This window comes from Acipenser ruthenus, chromosome 14 (genome assembly GCF_902713425.1).
Source record: "Acipenser ruthenus chromosome 14, fAciRut3.2 maternal haplotype, whole genome shotgun sequence".
NCBI lineage: Eukaryota > Metazoa > Chordata > Actinopteri > Acipenseriformes > Acipenseridae > Acipenser > Acipenser ruthenus.
In genome coordinates, this window is record NC_081202.1 from 17,761,752 (window position 1) to 17,783,343 (window position 21,592).

Genomic DNA, 21,592 nt, shown 5'->3' on the forward strand with positions numbered 1-21,592 from the left:
TTAAAAAATATTTTGGCGGAACACATACTGAATGCATACAGCGTTCAATTTTGGCGGAGTGCTTTTCCAATCGGACAGATATTTCTTTTTCCTGTCGCAAGCAGCATGAAGAAAGAGCAGGTTGTAAACTGTCAGTTTTCTGTCTGGTATCCGACGTTTAAAAAACACACAATAAAAAGGTAACATTTATTATTGTTATTATAACATTTAGTAGAGAAGAAACCACTGAGCGGGCTCATAAATAAATGTAAAGAATATGTAGTGTAAGTCTTCCTGTTGGGGCGGTGAGTAACACCTAGTATTTTACCAATTTACACACTCAGAAAGCCCGGTGTCATATCATTTTTATTTCTACTAACTGTAGCGTAGTGCATGCTACTCTGTTAGTCAGAGAGAGAAATATTCATTATTTATACCACTCTGTAATTAATATAATACGTGTCCAAGATACATAATAGCAGTTGCGTGCAGACAAATAACACCGAGTCACTGAGCTGTAATGATAACGTGTCTTCTTTTACAGTTTAATTCTTCCACTGCCGCAGAATGTAATAGATTATTTGCTGGATGATGGAACGCTTGTAGTTTCTGGGAGGTAAGCTTGCTCCTTTTTGCACATGTTATTTTAGAGAGTCTCTTCGGGTATTTTATTGATATTGGCATCGCTAACAAGCACTAGGCGCTATTAGTCTATATTAAATGTGAGGGAACATTTCTGTTTGCCTGGCAACTAGTTTGTGGAACAACAAAAGTCAGACCAGTACAGTGCAGTAAATGTGTAACTTAAGTTCTTAGTCATACATACCTTTATTGCAAAGCTTAAGAACTTCGTTAAATAATTTTTTGTTCCAGAGAAGAGCCACCAAGTCACTCTCAGAATAACGACAGTGGAGAGGAAGAAGAAATACAGGTAGATACTTTTTTTAAATTGAATTTGAGAATTAACAAGTATTTTTTTTTAATCAGTTTTGTTTGAATAGCAAAAAAGTAAATAATAATTTTTCCCCCAATTATGATAGACATCTGACACCACCAGAATAAATGGGAACAGAGAGGAGAGCTTCTGTATCCAATGATTCCATTACTCAGTATTGGAAGCAAAAGTCATCACCAAAATAGTTGATATTGTATTAATTTAAAAGTTATTTATAATTTCTTGATTTCTAGAAATATATTTATTGTATGATAAAAACAACATTTCCAAAAAATCTAATGTTTTTATTATTTTTTTATTTTCTAATACTAGTGGTCAGATGATGAAACTACAGCAACTGCTACAGTAAGTACTAGAAAATACATGTAAATATAGAAACTGACCCCCCCCCCCCCATAATATATTATATCCGAATAATAACGTACAGCATTGCATATTGAGAATTAACCTGCAACCGACCTTACAATATATCTTTTTAGGCCCCTGAATTTCCAGAGTTCACATCAAAAGTACAAGAGGCAATCAACACTTTGGATGGGAGTGTCTTTCCTAAACTGAACTGGAGTTCTCCAAGGGTAAGAGTGGATGTGAGGGATGCTGTGGGTTAAAAAGCTGTGTCTTACTACTTTATTGATTTATAATTTTAGAACAGTGGTTCCAAATCGGGTTCCTTTCAAAACGGTATTGTATTTGAGGTCATGTCGTTTACAGGTCTTATTGTTACACGTAAAGGCAAAGGCATTGTCAGTCAGCAGAATATTTTTTAAATGTTTTATTTTATTCTTAACATGGTTTGATGATCCATTTTGCAGCATTTGAGTCATTTTTCTTTTACCCAATAGGATGCAAACTGGATTGCTATGAACAGTTCATTGCAGTGCCAGAGCCTGAGTGACATTTTCCTCCTCTTTAAGAGTTCAGACTTCATTGCACATGACTTAACTCAACCGTAAGTGCTCTTACTAAGCTAAATACATACAATTTCTGGTGACGTAAATCAGCCTCAATCATTGTCCAATAAATAAGAAATATAGATGCATTTATTCTTTATTAACCTTAAATAACATTGCACCATATACCGAGTCTTTACTTTTTACAACTGCACCTTGCAGACTGACACAACACTCCTCCGTCTTTCTTTCTGTTCTTCAGTTTTGTTTTTACTGCTGTTGGAGCTCTTCTTCTTTTAAAACTGTGTTAACATTTTGCTTCATTGCATTTGTTCTCCAAATGTACTCAAAAATTAACTAAGGGGCCTATTTTAAGGTTCTAAATAGTGGCTGATACTGAAACAGCTGTCTTAAAGGTTATAAATCTGATTTTTCAGGGCTTGTTTTCCAGTATTTCTATTGCATGTAGGTTTGTTAATAAGTGAGAAAACCTCATCTAGAGTATAATAGCGTTAAAGAGCGTCTGCATTTTGATCTGCTACTATTATAATCAGTAATATAGACACCAGAAAGGTAATATAAGAGCATGTGAATGTAGTGCTAATAAATTAAGAATAAATGCATTGACAACAGTCAGACTTTTACAGGCAAGTGTTATGCCCCCTTGTTAGGGATGGGAATTTTAAACGTTTAAACGTATAAACTCTAAAGAAGTGGTTAAACGTTTAATAATATGCTAGACGTATAACCGGTCACGTGACAAATGTCACCAAACGCATATTTATTTTATGCATTAATTTTAGTAATTTTTCATCATTAGTCCGTCTCATATCAGACTGCTCTAGTGCCACAGTAAGGGTGGATATTATAAAAAGGAAGGGGTTTGGCAGTTGCCTCCAAGTAGCTTTTCTAATTGGTGCAACAGAAAGATTGACAATGGGGCAGATTTTATTCTCGGTCGATCTGTTGCTTCTTTGGTGCACTGTGTGTGTTCATGCCTGTTGTAGGCGTGGTATGGTATCAATTCCACGGCTGTGTAATAACGTTAATGATAAGCATTTTTTCTGAGTTGGTTCTATATTTAAAATGGCATCTCTAAACAAAGGAAGCCACGTTTGATTTTGAGGAATCGGATGAGAAAACCGTGGTATGTAAATAATTATGCCAAACAAAATTGCCGTACCACAAAAACACAGTTCAGTGCTTCACCATTTGAAATGAAAACATTCAGAGTTATTGTGGATGGCGCTACTGATGGCAAAAAAAGCAAACATCCGTAATAACATTTGCTATAGATTTGGCCAAACAGGGCGTGATCGTGAAATTGTTCTGTAAGCTTTTGGACCGAACGGCCGTTTGTTTAGTACAGTTTTTATTGGTATGTTGGAACTACTGCACTAAAGTAAAGGACCCCTGAGACACACTTCAAACAGGTAGACCAGGCATCTCTTTTTACAATTTAATGTAAAGTTGTGTGGATATGTGAATTTGAATACTTTACGTTATTTAATAATACTTGACCATATACAATTAACTGCACAAGAAGGCAAACATATTAATGACTTAACATATTACTTGATTGTGTGTTAGCTTGGCATTTAAAATAGGACTTGTGGCAATGTTTGGGAGGTTTATGTATACTAGTACAGTATGTAGAGGAGAGTGGTGTTTGATTCGAGTACTCGGAATTTGTAACGCTCAAGTACTCGTCTCGAGCAGTAGATCTCAAAAATCCCACCCCTAGTATCGAAGACTGCAAACTTTTAAATCTCTGAGGTAGACTTTTTAATATCAGTCACAGTGCTCTTTACAATTCCAAAATATTGTGTGATTTTATCCTTGGTAATTACCTTTTCCAGAAGTGAAAGTATTTCCAACTTTTTTTTCAATTGTAAACACAACTCGCTTTCGCTTTCCTGTAGCCATTTTGCATTAGCGCTGTACAGTGGGTGATGTTCGTCTCTTTAATTTTTTAAAAAACTACAACAAAAAAACGGAGTAGGTTCCTGTTTTTTGTTGTTAAATGAGCCTTTAAGAAACCCACTATTCTAAAAACTTTATACTATCCGAAAATGTGTTCAATAGTTATATTTCCACTAGCAACTTTAATTACAACCATAAATATAAACATTTCAATATATATTTTGATGTGTACATGTTTTTTTTTTTTTTTTTTTACTTTGTAGTTAAGTCTTTGCAATGTTAAAATGTTATTTGCTTATTTAGGGTTCATTTGCTTAGAAAATACTAACCCAGGCTGTCAGTATCAGAATGTAATATAAGAGAGTGTGTTTTTGTAGATGTGGTTTAAATGCTGACACTGCAAAGCGTTTAAACGTTCATATAAATGTACCAAAAGCACACCCCTGCCCTTGGTATTCCGTCCTGGCCCTCTCTTACTTACTGTTTTGTTATGTAGACTAATGCTCACTTCGTGGAAAAGGTCACTCTGTATCTCTTTGATTTAATTGTATTGGGAATAATCTGAGTCATCCTTGTTGGTTTTTTGCTTGTATTGATTCTGTGCTTGGTTGAAAGCTAGTGGCAGCAGAAAAGCAGTGCATTAGATAGAGACTGATTAGTCTTGCGATTTAGAGTGGGGGATACAATAGGGACATGTTGCAGCCTTTTTATGTATACTACATTATTCTAGCACTTTTGCTGTTTCAGGTATTATTTATGTTTTTATTGATTAGAGGAGTACACATCTTTTCCATTTTTGATTCATTTTACATTCCATTGATCCCAATGCGTTATTAAACTATAGTATCTGTACATTTTGCAAGACTGGCACTGTACTGTTGTCCCTGCTCATATAGTTTAATTTGCAGAACTGCAGAATGTTGAGGCATTGAACCTTACATATTTCTGTAAGTAAAATGTATTTTGTAACTTTTTTCAGATTTATTCATTGTAATGATGACTCCCCAGATCCAAAGATAAACTATGAGGTAAATCATTATTTTTAAATATAATTTATTGTCCCATATCATTGAGAATATGTTTTTATGCTGTTGTTTTTTCAGTTCTAAAAGTGTTTCAAATTACAATTGAACATCTTTTACATGATAAAGAGGGTGATATAGTACTTCTAAAAAATGACTTAAAATATTTATATTTAAAAGTAGAGTATTACATATGTATAATATAATATTTGAATAATATGAGGTTTAATTATTTGTTTTGTTAGCTTGTTCTTAGAAAATGGTGCGAGTTAATCCCTGGTGGAGAGTTCAGGTGCTTTGTCAAGGAAAACAAACTTATAGGTATGTAGTGAATTTTCATTTTGTTCTCACAAATGCACCGTAGAATCAATTTTTATGGCCCCAGTTATCGATTTGTAAAGCATGCACAGTAAGGCCATTATGCTCATCACTCACAATCTTTGACATCCATTAACATCCTAATGTTTTTGTGTGTGTGTCCAACCTGACTGTAAGCCATATTTTAGAATGTAAAGCCTTACAGAGAACTAGAACCATACTTAACAAGAAAAATTAGGATTGGGTTGGTCCTGTCGCTGTTATTTAGACGGGCGGAAAATATGAGGATCTGTGCACACCTTGTTTCAAGTTACGACCGATTTTACCATCCTTCAAATTCTGTAGATGGCTAAGCTAAGGTCGCCAGCTACATTTTAAATTTTGAAATGCATAATATACCCAGGATAAGACCCCTTTTTTTAATGTGTTCCCTAGCAAGATGGTAGATTTTTGCACACTACTGATTTAAAATTTACTCATCTGATCAGTGAAAAAGGGCAACCCATACGAAGCAATGCACATTTTGTCCTTTTTTAGTTTTTACACATGTAAAGCAGCACGATAAAAGTATTTACTGTATTCAAATGTGTGTGAAATAATATCTGTAAAGGATAATGGAAAAGTATTTCTCCTGAAATATATAAAACAAACTCTTCTTAGGTATCTCACAGAGGGACTACACACAATACTATGATCACATTTCCAAACAGGAAGACGATACCTGTAGATCGATTCAGGATTTCTTCCAGGAGAACATACAGTATAAGTTCCTAGATGAAGACTGTAAGTGTACAGAAAATACATTTATAAAAAAATATTTATAAAAAAAGTATTCCTGAAGTTTTTATAGCATTTCACAAAAATTGAGTCTAACTTTACACTGATTGAAAACTGTTTCAGGTGTTTTTAAGCTAACGTCAAAGGTGATCCTGAAATAAATTAGCTAAATGTGTCATTCTATCTTCAATAAACCCCAACAACTCTGTTTAAATAGGTTATATAAAGGATTTAAAAACCACTGAGTACCTGTATTTTTTGTTTCAGTTGTGTTTGACGTCTACAGAGACAGTAGGGTAAGTAATTAAAATGCAGTTTAAATTACACTTCTTTGCCCTAAATACAGTAATTGCTCTTCATATATACAAGTGTTGTATGCATTGTTTTACCAAAGCAGCCAAGGGCACTTTAACTTGATGTAGCTGATGGTTTGTAATTATTTTTCCTTGTAGGGTCGGGTGTGGCTTATAGATTTTAACCCCTTTGGTGAAGTGACAGATTCACTTTTGTTTACTTGGGAGGAGTTGACTTCAGGAACCAATCTTCGAGATGAAAACTGTGGAGGAGAGACCACAGAGCAGGTATTTATAATCTGATAAATAACCTATAATAATTAAAAAACATTTTATTGTACTGCGTAGAAATCTCTAAATACACAGCATCACATTAAAATGTTCTTATTATCTCCAGCTGTGCCCATAAATGATCTTAAATTGTTTTAGAAGTGTAGATAGTATACAAGACTATAACCTGCCAAAAACTGTATCTGGGTTTTAAAAACTGCTTTGTAACAAGAGTTTAGTGTCACTTTTAGTTACTGCTTAGTCACTTTTTAATTTCAGGTAATTAAATTCTGTATTGATGAAGCTATTCTACTACAACCCCTTTGACATATAATTGCATTTACATGGATTGATCGTTTAATATCAAACATGACAGGTTTTAATCATTGTGTCTTCAATATTACATTGGTTAAATAACTGATTTTGTATAACATTTTAATCCCTCAGTTCCTACTGTTTTAATGCAGTATTTCTCCCCATTCCTTGTTAATTGGTCTCTTGTACAAATTTCCAAAGATAATCTTTGGCTTACAACATACTCATTGTTTTGTTGATTTTAAGGACTCTCCAGCATTTCGCTATACCACCAGCGATGTGACAGTCCAGCCGAGTCCCTGTTTGAGTTATCGGATACCCAGGGACTTTGTGGACCTCTCCACGGGAGAGGATACATACAAGCTCATTGACTTTCTCAAGCTGGTAAGAGTCACCATGCTCTTTCGCTGATCTATGGCACTAATAAAAGAACAGGCTTTGGTTAAGCTTTTACTTGGTCACATAGGCTGCTGTGTGGGATGTTTTGACCAGATAACTAAGCTTTAAAAGGTTACTTTGGACTAGTTCAATGGGAAAGCTGTATACTAATAGTAAGTGTGGATCTCAGAATACTAAATGTGTATTAATTTATTTCTATGTACTGTATTTTCACTATTACTCTATTTAGTTTGTTGTCATTTGTTGAGGAATAAGATTTTTTTTTTTTTTTCCAGAAAAAAAATCAACAAGATGATGAATCTGATGAAGATATGTAGGGAAAATTGTTTCTCAAAGCAGGATGGGCCAGTGAGGGGGTGGGATTCTGCCAAAATCGAGAATGACTAAAAAGTTTATTGCTTTTTATTTTAGAAAAAAATTAAATGGCAAGGTGTACTGTAAACATGTAGAAATGTATCTTTTTGAAACTGTAAAGAAAATAATAAAAAAAAAAATGATGAATGCATGATGATTTTTTTATTGCATACACCATGCAAATATATATATATATATATATATATATATATATATATATATATATATATATATATATATATATATGTGTGTGAAACAATTTTACAAATAAAGAAAGTGAGAAAAGAAAAGCAAGGGAAAGCACAGGGGGGTTTTCAATCAGTAGATGTGCTTGATTTTGTTTTAGTTTATTTATTGATCAGTCTGAACATTAACTTAATAACTTGGTTTATTATTTAATGTATGTTTTAAAAAATCGTTTCTTATTAAAGTACAGAATAAATTAGGTCTACATTTTATTTGTCATTTGCTTGAAAACAATTGTAGCAAAGAAAATTAGTGATTTGTTTTATATACCTTTTGAAAGAAAAGGTATTTGCAAATCGGGTAACTTAATATAAAATGGTCACGGATACATTTAGATGTACAGATTATTAAACATTCATCTTTCACAGTGTTGGCTTGAACTTAAAAAAAACTGCTGAAACAAAACTATTAAGTGTAAAACTACACATTAATGAAAAATATATGCATAGTACAATTATTGTATATAGACCTGCACTTTATTTTTTTTGGTTATAAAGACTTAACAGAGTGTGTTTTGGGACAAGCTAATTGTCTTTATTTGTAAATTGAAACAATATATGTAGCATGTTTGTAATATCGCTTTATCAGCCTCAGGTATTCATACAGTGTTGTGTACCACAATATGGACTTTTGATTGGAAAAGATTTGTTATATCATGCTTAAATATACTTAACCTGCTAAATAAAAGCAAATACCTCTATTTTGTTCTGTCCCTATATGATTTATATGCATACCTACTGTACTACACGTCTTTTAAGAGAATTTTTTTTTCAGCCACCGGGGGGAGCCATTCTTTTACGAACGATGGTCTTTCAATTCTCAGGCATTGTGTCGATGAAGTTTTCTTAGTTTTTTTTTTTTTTTTAATATGAAATTTTTACCATAAGATAGATATATAATGTAGTTTATCTTTGAGAAAGAGTTGTAGTTGAAGTTTGTCAGACTTTTATTATGTTTCTTTTATAGTAATAGCTTGTAGTTTGTAGTTATATTTGTGTAGTTGTTCTTAAAAGTAAAACTTCCCTTAATTTGTAAAGACACATTTATTACAAATGTAGTGTTTAAATGTGTATTTTGAAAAGCTTGTCTCCTTCTCTTGATTATGTTCCCTCCAGATATTCTGTTTGGCTGATTTTTTTTTTTTTAAAGCTCTGATGACAAAAACTAAAGAGCTTACGTTTTCTTTTGTGCAGATTGAAAGCTTCCTTCAGGATTCATACACCACACAGCATGCATTGCTATCCAGTACGTGATGCATTAGAACTGCTGCTAGAAGTATGAACTTGAGTTATATTTTACTTAACACTATAAAACAAATAATGTTCATTTACGTCCAAATGTTGTATTTAGAAGTAGAAATCCTAATTGAGACTTGCACATACATGAGTACGATTATGCAAGAGAATTTCATGTATTAAACACGAACTGCATTGGTGATGTAAAAAGAGTACAGTAAATACAAAAGTAGTTGTAATGCAAACTTGTAATATATTTTTAATTGTTAGTATTTTATAACATTGGTTTATAATCAAAAGAAATATGCCCATCTGAAGGGTGAAAACTGTTAAAAAAAACTATGTGTAGTATTGTTATTATTAGGTCAGCACAGATATAAACTGAATAAAATGTTATCTTTCCTTGGAATGTATAACCGTTTAATGAAACTAACTTCTACTATTAGACTTGGTAATGCTCTTGGAATGTATTACAAGAATAACAAAGACCTGTATTGATTTGTGTTTGCATGATTGATAACTTAGCCCAACCCTATATGTCTTGAATATAGGGGGTGAATACATTATTGTGGTAATACCTGCAGTAGTTTGCAGCTAGAATATTCATCAACTGTGCAGGAATATTTTATAGGTACTTTTAATACTGTATTTAAAGCAGCACAATTGAACAATGCTGTTCAAAATAAGACCTATATACTTGTACAATATATTCAGGTCCAAATACAAAAAATAGCACTCAAACAAATACAATTTCTATATAGATCTAAACATTTATGGATGGCGTAAGTTAAGATAACAGTGATGGTAACACTTTAAAATAATGGCTGAATTCTGAAGTAATTCATTTTGAATTCAGTACTGTTATTTCATCATGATTTAGAAAAATTTAGGTTCCAATTTCCCCTCCATCTGTTACTAATGAATTCATTGTTTATTATTGTTTATTCTTTACTAATTCATATCCTCTTATTTGCCCACCAGGGGATTGTGAGAAGTGTGAATTCATGCACGAATGCATGCCTTATATATTTTATCAACATATTTTGTTACAAAGGAACCTGGAATGAATAAGGGTAATTAAATCCAGTTGAATTAACGGAGCTCAATTCAAAATTAATTACTTCAGAATTCAGAAAAGATGCATAATTTTAAAGTGGACGTTATTTTAAAGTGTTACCCATGATGTAATAAAAATAACCTGAATGCCAACAGGGCTTAGCAGAACCTCCACCAAGATATTGTGATCATATCGAAGCCAAATTATCATTTAGAGATATCTCAAATTGTATTTTAAGATATCTGAATATTCTTGTAATTGCTGTACACTTGTACCTGTGCCTTAAGATTATTTGGTTTCTCTATGAAAACCTCAAAACAATCTACAATTCCTGCGAGTGTCCTGAACTTCTGCTTGAACACAGAACGAATGTTTGGAAACACGTGGTTTCTATCAGGCCATTTGACAAGAAAACCAAGTGTAGCGTGCATTAAGTTCACCCATCTAGAGAAGATGTTTGTGGCTGTAGGGAAGCTAGCACCTCAATTTCTGTGTTTCTTCGCAGCTTCATGGGAGTCAAAATTAGTTGATCCCCATATGGGATGCTGTGCTTGCTCCTGGCACCTATGAAACTAGGCAAGTAGGTAAGCAGCTGCAACAATCTTATCCAGGTCAGGCCGGTGAAGTACATAGACTTGTTGTCGTCATCATGGATAAACTCTTCTCCGATTGTTACTTTATAGAGCTGCTTTTCCAGCAATTGTACTTTCTCCAATGCTTCATCTCTCTGCTGTCTGTAGTCAATTAGGTCCTTGGTAAACTGCATTCTCTCTGAATTGTCTAGTGGTGTTTGCATTCCTAAAACAAAGGTGATGGGATAAAATAGCGGACAATAATGTATCTCACTATATGTACATGACAATAATGCAACAAAGAAAATAATAAACATATTTATGATGCTGTGAACAATATCTAAAAGAGTGATATTAATGAATTGCATGTTTTATGCTATAATAATGTCATGCATAACGTAAATATAATAGCCTTATATCTTATTTATAACACATAACATTTATAACACTAGTGACACTACATACCAGTGCAATGAAGTGGACACTTCATACATATAGCACATGGAGGTGTCCTCTCATGCAGCTCAGAATAAGACACTTCCTGAATGAGTTCAGGCAGCTCAGGAGATGGAACAAGCAGGTCATCTTCAGGTTCTGCCTCTGCTTATACTGCTGGTACACATAAATGGGCGATGTCTGCTAGTGCATCAGCATGATCAGTGATCCTCTTCCTTCTAGCAATAGATGTGCACCCTCATATATATTCATATAAATGTATACAGAAATACATAGTGTTAGGAGTGTAGCTATTAAATGAATGGCATTCTTTTCCTCATAAATTAATTACTGCTGTCATAGGCCTATAGAATGGGCAACATGTTAATGATTAAAATACAAGGATAAAGGGACTAGGTGGTGCCTACTTCTTACTGCATTCCTGACTAGGGTTTACCACAGTGGCATTCCTTGCCAGGGCAATCTCAGACCTCTCTGCTCTTTGCGACTTTGTGTGGGAACAATGATGGAACATAACCTGGATGCTCTGGATTGTCGTTCTTTTTGTCTGGAAAACCAAAGCAATCATAGTCATAATGATAAGACTCAATCCTGGTGTTGGTTATCTCAGAGTTGAGGCATATATATATATATATATATATATATATATATATATATATATATATATATATATATATATATATATCTGGTATGTTCTAGGAAAACAACCAATAGCCTTAATCTACAGCCTATGGATCAAAAGCATTTTTAAAGTGTACCAGCTTCAACATTAAGAAGCTCCTTTCTTACATTAAACTACCAAACACAGTTGGAATCTTGTGTGCACAACAATATTCTTTTCATTGCTCAGGTTGAGGTTCAGATGAGGTGTAAAATAATGTCACCAGTTGCAGCATGGAATAGTTTTGCATTTTCCACAAACTGTGTTCGTTATGAAACACATTGCCGTTTACCTACACAAGTCTAACACAAACCGACATGCAAACCATTATTGCAACAGCACTTTGTAGGAAATCATAGCCAGGCATTTACAAAAACGAGTTGCTGCTGACGACATGAATTGCTGCCAACAATGTATTGAAGCCTTCTGTTGTTTGTTTCGTACTCGTTCACTTAATCCAGAACAGCATGCTTCCTCTTTATCCAGTCTGCTCTCTGAAGCACATCCCCCTGCCTTTGACGTGTGTGTGTGTCTGTGTGTGTGTGTGTATAGTTTTGGTGCAATGCGAATTATCTCCAGTCACTCAGTCACACACACACACACACACACACACACACACACACACACACACACACACACACACAGTGAGCACTAAACAGCATCTTACTCGTTTTCTATCTCATTGCCATAACAACCGATAGCACAACCAGCATGGTACATGAAATATATTTCCTCGGAGTAAGCAACCTGACTTAAGACTGCTGCTAAGCATTTGCGTCTTATAAAAGACTCTAGCTGATAAGCAAGAGTGATTTAAAATACATAAATAACTCCCCGAACAGTAGCATTAGCTGCACGACAGAAGAACCTAACAGGTGCAAATACTTCAAAAGAAGACAAAAAGCCACAGCGTCCCAAAGTGGTCTGCGCAGCATCGAGACGCGTCATATTCTATAGAAGAGCATAAAAAGGAAAAAACAGAAAAAAGAAAAAGGGCGGTGACATATCGAAAGGGAAAATAAAATAAATTGCAGCTCTGATCAATTGGGTTAATGTGAGCAGGAAGTCACACAGCAGAAAGAGCTCGTGGAAATAAAAAAGAAAAACGGTTTTATTAACTCGGAGTAGTCAAACATTTCTTAATCCTTTGCAATGGCTCGGGAAAACGGAGAGACCAGTAAGGTGTCATGGAAAAAACACGTTGATGAAATCAAGAATGTATTTGAATTCAAGGAAATCCTTGGAACGTAAGTAACTTAAAACAAGCATTACAGTCGCATACAATGGCAGATGTATATCATACAATAAAAGAAACGTGGTTTGTTTTTTTACTATGTACATTTTGTTGTTAATATAACAATATACATTGTAGTATATTGTGCATTGTGAAAATGTAATAAAGCAACTATATTTTCTGTGCCACTTGCACAGAACATACGTAACAAAAGTACAAAAACTGGAAAGTCAGTTACACTATTACTGGCTTTCCAGTTTCCACCAGTCTTGCACGTTTTTCCAAATGTAAAAAAACAAACAAAAAAAAAAAAAACTTTTATATATTTGTTGTTAATGTTTTAAAGAAAAAAGGGAACAATGACTTTGCCGGGCGATTAATTTGATTTAACACTTTGCAGGGACGTTACTTAATTAGCAGCTGGTTGAGGTTTGTTACTGAGCCCAAGCTGTAAGCAGAAAGCTCATTGGGTTTCATAAGTGGAACGCTCCAGAATGTAACCAATTCCATTAGTAAATATTAGTCTGTGGTCAAACGCTCCAACAATGTACAGCAAAATCATGATGCACGGTTAATGAAGAAGCCCCATTTAAGCCCTATATATATATATATATATATATATATATATATATATATATATATATATATATATATATATATATATGTATTCTTGGGTTAGACATCTCTTAAAGTCAGACATTTCTAAAGATATCCACCTCTTAAATACAAACTTTATACCCTCTGAATTTGCATAATATTTAACATATATATAATGTATAGAAGCTATTGATTTGCATCAGATAGTTTGTATCAGAGATGACTTCATATTAAAATGAGCTATACTATTTAATTATGTGTATTTACACACATACACACACAGACAACATATATATCTTATATATTATAAGATACTGTGTAAAATACAATACGATTTTCACACTTGTGAGCAAGCCTGAGCTTGGTGGGATTTCTACAATGAAGCCAGTATAAAATAACCACTAGAGATGCAGTAGAGATATGCACTGATCGCCCCCTGTAAACAATGAGTTTGTTAAATATTTGCTGTTAATAATATTAAACCAAATGTTTCAGGGGGAAGATATTATACTTGTCTCAAAAAAGAAATACCGTCTTACTAAGGCTTGCTTAGAGACTGCACCAACCGCTAATATGCTGTTAGCTTTATTAAATGTGCTGTATATCCGTGAATACTGAAATGGTAATACATTTAAAAACACATATATGGTATGATATATGTGTGTGTATATATATATATATATATACAGACGTGCTCAAATTTGTTGGTACCCCTTCCACCAAAAACGAAGAATGCACAATTTTCTCTGAAATAACTTGAAACTGACAAAAGTAATTGGCATCCACCATTGTTTATTCCATATTTAATAGAAATCAGACTTTGCTTTTGATTTTTTATTCAACATAATATTGTAAATAAGAAAACCAATGAAAATGGCATGGACAAAAATGATGGGACCGCTAACCTAATATTTTGTTGCACAACGCTTAGAGGCAATCACTGCAATCAAACGTTTTCTGTAGCTCTCAATGAGACTTCTGCACCTGTTAACAGGTAGTTTGGCCCACTCTTTCTGAGCAAACTGCTCCAGCTGTCTCAGGTTTGATGGGTGCCTTCTCCAGACTGCAAGTTTCAGCTCTTTCCATAGATGTTTGATAGGATTCAGATCAGGACTCATAGAATGCCTCTTCAGAATAGTCCAATGTTTTGTTCTTATCCATTCTTGGGTGCTTTTAGCTGTGTGTTTTGGGTCATTATCCTGTTGAAGGACACATGACCTGCGACTGAGACAGAGCTTTCTGACACTGGGCAGTACGTTTCGCTCCAGAATGCCTTGATAGTCTTGAGATTTCATTGTGCCCTGCACAGATTCAAGGCACCCTGTGCCAGGCGCAGCAAAGCAGCCCCAAAACATAACCGAGCCTCCTCCATGTTTCACTGTAGATATGGTGTTCTTTTCTTTGAAAGCTTCATTTTTTCGTCTGTGAACATAGAGCTGATGTGACTTGCCAAAAAGCTCCAGTTTTGACTCATCTGTCCAAAGGACATTCTCCCAGAAGGATTGTGGCTTGTCAATATGCATTTTAGCAAATTCCAGTCTGGCTTTTTTATGTTTTTCTTTCAAAAGTGGAGTCCTCCTGGGTCTTCTTCCATGGAGCCCACTTTCGCTCAAAAAGCGACGGATGGTGCGATCAGAAACTGACGTATCTTCACCTTGGAGTTCAGCTTGTATCTCTTTGGCAGTTATCCTTGGTTCTTTTTCTACCATTCGCACTATCCTTCTGTTCAATCTGGGGTCGATTTTCCTCTTGCGGCCGTGCCCAGGGAGGCTGGCTACAGTTCCATGGACCTAAAACTTCTTAATAATATTTGCAACTGTTGTCACAGGAACATCAAGCTGCTTGGAGATGGTCTTGTAGCCTTTACCTTTACCATGCTTGTCTATTATTTTCTTTCTGATCTCCTCAGACAACTCTCTCCTTTGCTTTCTCTGGTCCATGTTCAGTGTGGTGCACACAATGATACCATACAGCACAGTGACTACTTTTCTAGATTTAAATAGGCTGAATGATTGATTACAAGATTGGAGACATGTGTGGTACTAATTAAAGAAACTAATTAGTTTGAAATATCACTATAATCCAATTATTTATTATCTTTTCTAAGGGGTACCAACAAATGTGTCCAGGCCATTTTAGAATATCTTTGTAGAATAAGCAATAATTCATCTCTTTTCACAGCTTCTTTGCTTTATTCTATGACATACCAAAGGCATGCAGGTATACATGATAAAATAGCTTTTAATTTCATCACTTTTCAGGAGGAATGAAGCATTATTTCAATGAGCTGTAAGGGTACCAACAAATTTGAGCACGTCTGTATATATATATATATATATATATATATATATATATATATATATATATATATATATATATATATATATATATATATATATATATATATATATGCACACATTTAAAGGGTATAATGTATGTATGAATATTTATTAACAAATAATAGCACTTATTTGCGGACTCTTAGCTATTACTGTGTAGAATATGATAATAACACTACTGCTGTATTTAGCAATTATCTACTGTGTGCTGCTTTTAGCACTACAGTAACAGTATTTTCAACTTTATAACTAGTGGTGGTTTTGCTTATGGCTGCATTTGTGGTTAGAACTACAGCAGTAGCTATGTGGAGGGTTGCGAGGTCTTCCCTTTAACCTCAGTCTGACTGAAACTGTCACACGGCTGTAGATTTTGGGGTAGTATTGTTATGACATCAATTGTTGGTTCAGTTGTACATTTGATGTATATTTTGTAGTGTTCCTGTGAGTGAACATGGTAGAATATTTCAGAAGAGTAACAGTACAGTGTTATATTTGTTTTGAGTATCCAGTGTGCCTAATTAAATCAGTGGGTACTCTCTGCTCAGTTTGCAATAGGATGTGTCTTACTGTAGACCTATTCTTAATTATTCATCATGTAAGTCTTTAGTGCTGCAGGGAAAAACATGATCAGATTTTCAGCCACATGAGACCTGTTATGTTTCATACAAGAGTACAAGTGGTTGAGTCCACTTCAAGTGCACTAACTTCAGGACTAGAAAATCCCAACAAACTGAACACACCTAGTCCCAATTGCAACGCACTAATCAGAAGATCCAGTACATTAGTATAACTTATCTGGTGAAGAGGACAAAGTTAGACTGATCATGAAAATCAACCCACAGACCACTATATAGAAAATATAAACCAGATGATTTGAAGAAACATTTTCTGTGCCTTGTAGTGTTAAATATAATTATACCACATTCTTTCCCTCCTCAGAAAGTTAATTTATAGAATTCTCATTTTTTCAATTTTTATTGCTTTTTAACATCGCCAGGACTATTACCTGTTGTTTAAAATATAAGTGGAATCCATCATTCTACAGTATACATATGCTGTTAAATCGGGTACATTTGCAGGATAATCTACACAACCCTATTGAGCTCTGCACACATCTGAATGGCTTGATAAAGGTTGTTTGATTTAATATTTTCAATAATCTTAGTTTATTTGTGTGGTTATTTTAATATTAAAAAATCCTATCCAAACTGCAATTAATAATCTGCATAAATGTGCATGGGGAATATCGAGAATAAAATATTCAAACGAATCAAAGATGCATTTTAGTGAAACTACTTTTTTCTGCGTTCTTAATATCTATAGACTCATCACAGTATATTGTTATTGATTAACTCTTATAAAGGTGAGCAAAGATGAAATGATATCCTCACAGTCAACCAAGAGAAACACATACAAGTGCAAGTTAAAAAAAAAACATGTACGTTGATTGCATACTGAACCCATTTATAAAGAATGTGAAAAAATATATGGTTGCTGTTCAACCTTTCATTCTGTATTCTCAGATCAATATTAGCAAATATGTATTCTATACTAATCCACACCTCTGTGGCAGTATTAAAATATATATTTGGACCTTATTTAATCCATGTGAAGAACACTGTTTTCACAGGCTGGTAAAAATGTCAGATATGTGTTTGCATAAACATGGGCTTTTATTCCTTATTAAAAGAAGATGATCAGCCTGTTTCACCATTGTTGTTTGTGTTTTCTGAGAACCTTAAACCATTATGTCTTTATATCTTGTCGAAATAGATTTAAATAGTCATTGTATTAGTATACTAAGTACTTTTAAAAGACATTGATCTGTTCCATTTATAATCTGTTATATCATCCCACATCATTTCATGATTGAGCAATTATTTTATTGCAAATGACATAGATAAATAAACAACTTACTTGCCATTATCACCATTGTTGTTGTCAGTATTTAATGTCAGTAAATGCTCAGAGTTTCAAGTGAAATTATTATTTTCTAGCAAGAAGAGCTGTGCTGACAGAGGTTTACATAAAAGCTCAGATGAAGATATGGAAAGTTTTCTCTTTTACTGTTTATAAAGAATCTTGATAAAGATGTAAATAAATTGGTTCCTCATATGGTACTCAAAATTGCACTACAGTGGTGCATATGGTTTACAGACCCGTCATTAATGCTTCATTCTGTAAGTCGTGCTTGAAGTCCAAGTTGTTGCTTTTTCACATCCCCTTTCCACCACATTTATCTGTAATGGCTGGTGAAAATGACCTGTAATAACGGTCTGCATTTCATTTAAGTCTCTGACAAGGTATAATACACATGGCAAATTTAATTTCCTTTTACAGTTTTTGTGGACTAGTTATAGAGCTTAGTCTATAGTTGTCCCTTGTTTTATGCTGTTCTGACTGGAGACATTGTTTTCTGGTCTGATTCCAACCATATTTATCAGCCAGTGACATTGGCTTCTGGATAGTAATGTTAGCTACATATTAACCTGACACATGCTTCATTTATTTAGGTCAGGGCTTGATGGGAAAGCAGGGAAAATCAGTTCCCAAGCTGTACTTATCTTTGGTAAGTCATTGTGTTGCCGTTCTTTTGGTTCCACCTATATATATAGCAAATAACAGAGCAAATAATAAAATAAAGAAGAGATGTGTTCACAGTGAAAGTATTTCACTACATCCTTATAATGAAAACTGAACCACAGGAATCCCAGGAGACATTTGACTAATTTGATCGAAAAGTTTTATTAGGAAATATTGAATCCTCTTCTATTGACAAGTTAGAGTTCTGGGAGTCTTTGGTTTGCCAACTGATTTTTACAAATCCCAAGGGTACTTGATAGTACACTTAGAGAACTCAGTTATAGAACATTATTTCATAGTGTTTTCTCAAATACTGAAGAAAAATAAGTATTTCTTAGCCAGAGAAAGAAAAAAAAAGGTTTCAGACAGACCTACGAGGAATTCAGTATAGCTGTATGAGCATTAGTGAGTATGAGAGACTTGTCAAATGTCAGGGAAATACTAAAACAAAAAATTATTATTATTATTTTTGTAGGGGTGAGTAATCTGATTTACACAATAAAATGCCGTGGATAATATAAATTATATCTTTTTTTATTTGTATTATAATGGCATTTAAATTATATCTTAAAGAGCTGAAGGACTCTTGAGATGAGATTTAATATGTTTAGACACAATGCTTCTGCACTTTCAAAATAGAGCTATTGGAAATTGAATTATTAAATGGGGTAGGCTAAGAAAAAGAAAAAAAAAAACACAAACTGGGTTCATTTATGTTCTCCTCTTGTAATGTGTCATTTGTATTTTCCAAAAAAAGTACTTAAAAAAAAAAAGAAAATAGTTTCTACCAAAGAACAGACTCCATGGCTGTTTTCTAGATGGCTGTTTTCTAGATGGCTGTTTTGAAACACGCTGACAACTGAAGCCTGGGAGCACCAAAAGCTGTTCGCATGCGAGGCATCCGTGGTTACACCAGAATGTTTTTGAGTGATAATACTGTCTGTTTACTTTGGCAAGATTTAAACTGAAGTCATTACTCACAGATGAAATATGACCTTTAAGTTGCTGCAGCAACTGTAACCACACACAGGTTAGCTACAAACTAAGCAAACGTGTTGCTGTGACCCATGAGCATTTTGTGGCATTGGTTCCACTAAAATGCAATTTTTCATGTTATCAGGCTTTTCAGATGGATTGTGTGGACGGACTAATCTGCCTGATCTCTCCAGCGGCCCTCTTCATTAGGGGAGGAGATGAGGTTTATTCTTCAGTGAAATCCAGCATCAAGGGGTGGATCATGTAGTTCTCAGTTTCAAGGCAGCACTAAATATATTTTGTGAACCTGTGGTCACTATTTACATTCCTTTGCACTTTGTCCCCTTAGTAGACTGATCCTCAGGTATCGTAACCACAGAGGCTGAACCTAATCTTGCAAGGCAAGATTACCAGGTATGCTCTATACGATGCTATAGATGTGTCACTGTTTAGATTATTAAAATAGATCACATTATCTTATGTATTGAAATACAAATTCTATCAAACGAGTATTATTATTGTAGCATGGCAAACATGGTCCCCCTATTCATTTCAATAAGGTGACATGGATAATTGATAATCATTCAAACACTCAAACAACACTTATTATTCAAACGCATAGAAAATAGAATTGCGCGGTAGACTGTGGAGCCCCAGACTGCAGTGACAAATGCTGTGGGCACTGAAACTCAATTTACAGAAATAAATACACACTTTAGTATAAAAATGAATAAATAACAAAAATACATTTCAATGTCTTCAAAAACGAATTAACATTTAATTTGTTTTTTTTACAGCTCTATAGTGATTTTGCACTGCAATCATTCAATACAAGTGAATACAAAGTTTAAAAGTGCAGCCTCACAGTGCGCCCGAGGTGTGCGTTATTTGACAACAATGCACACTGTGTGGCTTATTGAAGCAAGTCATGCAGTGTACATTGCCTACACAGTGACCTCTTCTCCTGTAGAAACATTTCCAGATTACTGGAAACACAAAAAAGTACTTATAATTACATATGATGGCACCAACCAATTACAGTAAGTTAAACTACTTCCTAAGCATATTGGGCTACCTGCTGACTAGTGCCTTTTAAAGAGTAAGTGGCGGGCTTCCGAAAAATATAGCGTTATACGTGCCCATGTGTTGCTACAAGTGTTTAAATAATATACCTGTAATTCTTCTTTTCATTGTTAACATCCTGACAACTTTTTACACATATAACTTTAAAGTCTGTTTCAAAGCCTTTTTTTTTAAGATGGCCACTAGTGCACTGGGATTTGAGATCTAAATCACTGCAGGAAGAGCTATTAAAAAACAAAAAAAAAACATAAGAACAAGTGCTCTGGCTTTTGAGTTCCGTACCACATCATAGATTGTTACTGGTGTGTTACCTGTTTGACAACATTGTCAATAATCCTTACACTATCAGTACACTACGTTATTTAAACAGTTATAGAAACACGTGGCGATGTGTAACGCTATATTTTTTGGAACCCCACTACTTACTCTTTAACCTTAAGTACAAGTAAAATGGATCTTGTGCAGTTTGGAATGACACAACATACATAGCTAGTGGTGATTCATTGCAATACTATTACTGTTGCTTAATAACAATAAACTGAGAATATCACATTTCGTACCAAGTGATAGGGGCATGGGAATGAGAAAGCTGATCCTGTTGGGAAAACTAGCATCCTCAGGACAGGAAAGGGACACATTGTGGTTTTACACAGCTATAAAATAACTGAGCAATTCAAAGAAGAATATGAATGATTTCTATTAACTTTGAGAATTAAAAAATAGTGCCTGTGAAATGTTCCAGCTACAGCAGCCCCCCATAGCCCCGCTCTTTATCAATTACATTGGGTATAGTAACTTCTATTCTGCTTTAATTCAGCCATTTTCATTGCTGTTGGGTTTGCTTTCTGATTCCTCTTACTGCTTTGTTACCTTCTATTGGCTAGTCATAATAAAAGTAGAGCGAAAAGCCACCATCTTTTGTCTTGAAAAAAACTGCTCAGGGTGCATTATGAAACACTGCTCAGGGTGCATTATGAAACACTGCTCAGGGTGCATTATGAAACACTGCTCAGGGTGCATTATGAAACACTGCTCAGGGTGCATTATGAAACACTGCTC

The 21,592-nt window shown here is 34.3% G+C and overlaps 2 protein-coding genes across 3 annotated transcripts in view; both read left to right on the top strand.

Moving 5' to 3' along the window:
• The first annotated feature begins 70 nt into the window (after positions 1-70).
• On the top strand, positions 71-8,441 carry LOC117419429 (cell division cycle protein 123 homolog). Of its 2 annotated transcripts, XM_034032163.3 has the most exons (13): positions 71-179; positions 524-595; positions 853-910; positions 1,247-1,279; positions 1,414-1,509; positions 1,777-1,883; positions 4,727-4,775; positions 5,015-5,090; positions 5,748-5,870; positions 6,132-6,160; positions 6,317-6,445; positions 6,989-7,126; positions 7,417-8,441. In XM_034032163.3, the coding sequence occupies exons 1-13, from the start codon at positions 106-108 to the stop codon at positions 7,456-7,458; spliced, it is 1,026 nt and encodes a 341-aa protein (XP_033888054.2). In that variant the 5' UTR covers positions 71-105; the 3' UTR covers positions 7,459-8,441. The 2 variants fall into 2 exon arrangements, with proteins under 2 accessions (XP_033888054.2, XP_058841980.1); XM_058985997.1 differs by lacking the exon at positions 5,748-5,870.
• Positions 8,442-12,344: 3,903 nt separating this feature from the next.
• The window catches only part of LOC117419416 (calcium/calmodulin-dependent protein kinase type 1D-like), a 101,358-nt gene continuing 92,110 nt past the window's right edge, over positions 12,345-21,592 (top strand). The window contains exon 1 of the mRNA XM_034032144.3: positions 12,345-12,969. Within this exon, the coding sequence (XP_033888035.1) occupies positions 12,875-12,969 (95 nt within the window). The 5' untranslated portion in view covers positions 12,345-12,874. The remainder of the gene's footprint in view (positions 12,970-21,592) is intronic.

Excerpts from the sequence above, each read along its gene's own strand:
- LOC117419429 (XM_034032163.3), top strand. The coding sequence starts at position 106 with ATGAAGAAAGAGCAGGTTGTAAACTGTCAGTTTTCTGTCTGGTATCCG. Across the intron at positions 911-1,246 it reads GAGAGGAAGAAGAAATACAG|TGGTCAGATGATGAAACTAC; the intron begins GTAGATACTTTT and ends TTCTAATACTAG. Across the intron at positions 4,776-5,014 it reads ATCCAAAGATAAACTATGAG|CTTGTTCTTAGAAAATGGTG; the intron begins GTAAATCATTAT and ends TTGTTTTGTTAG.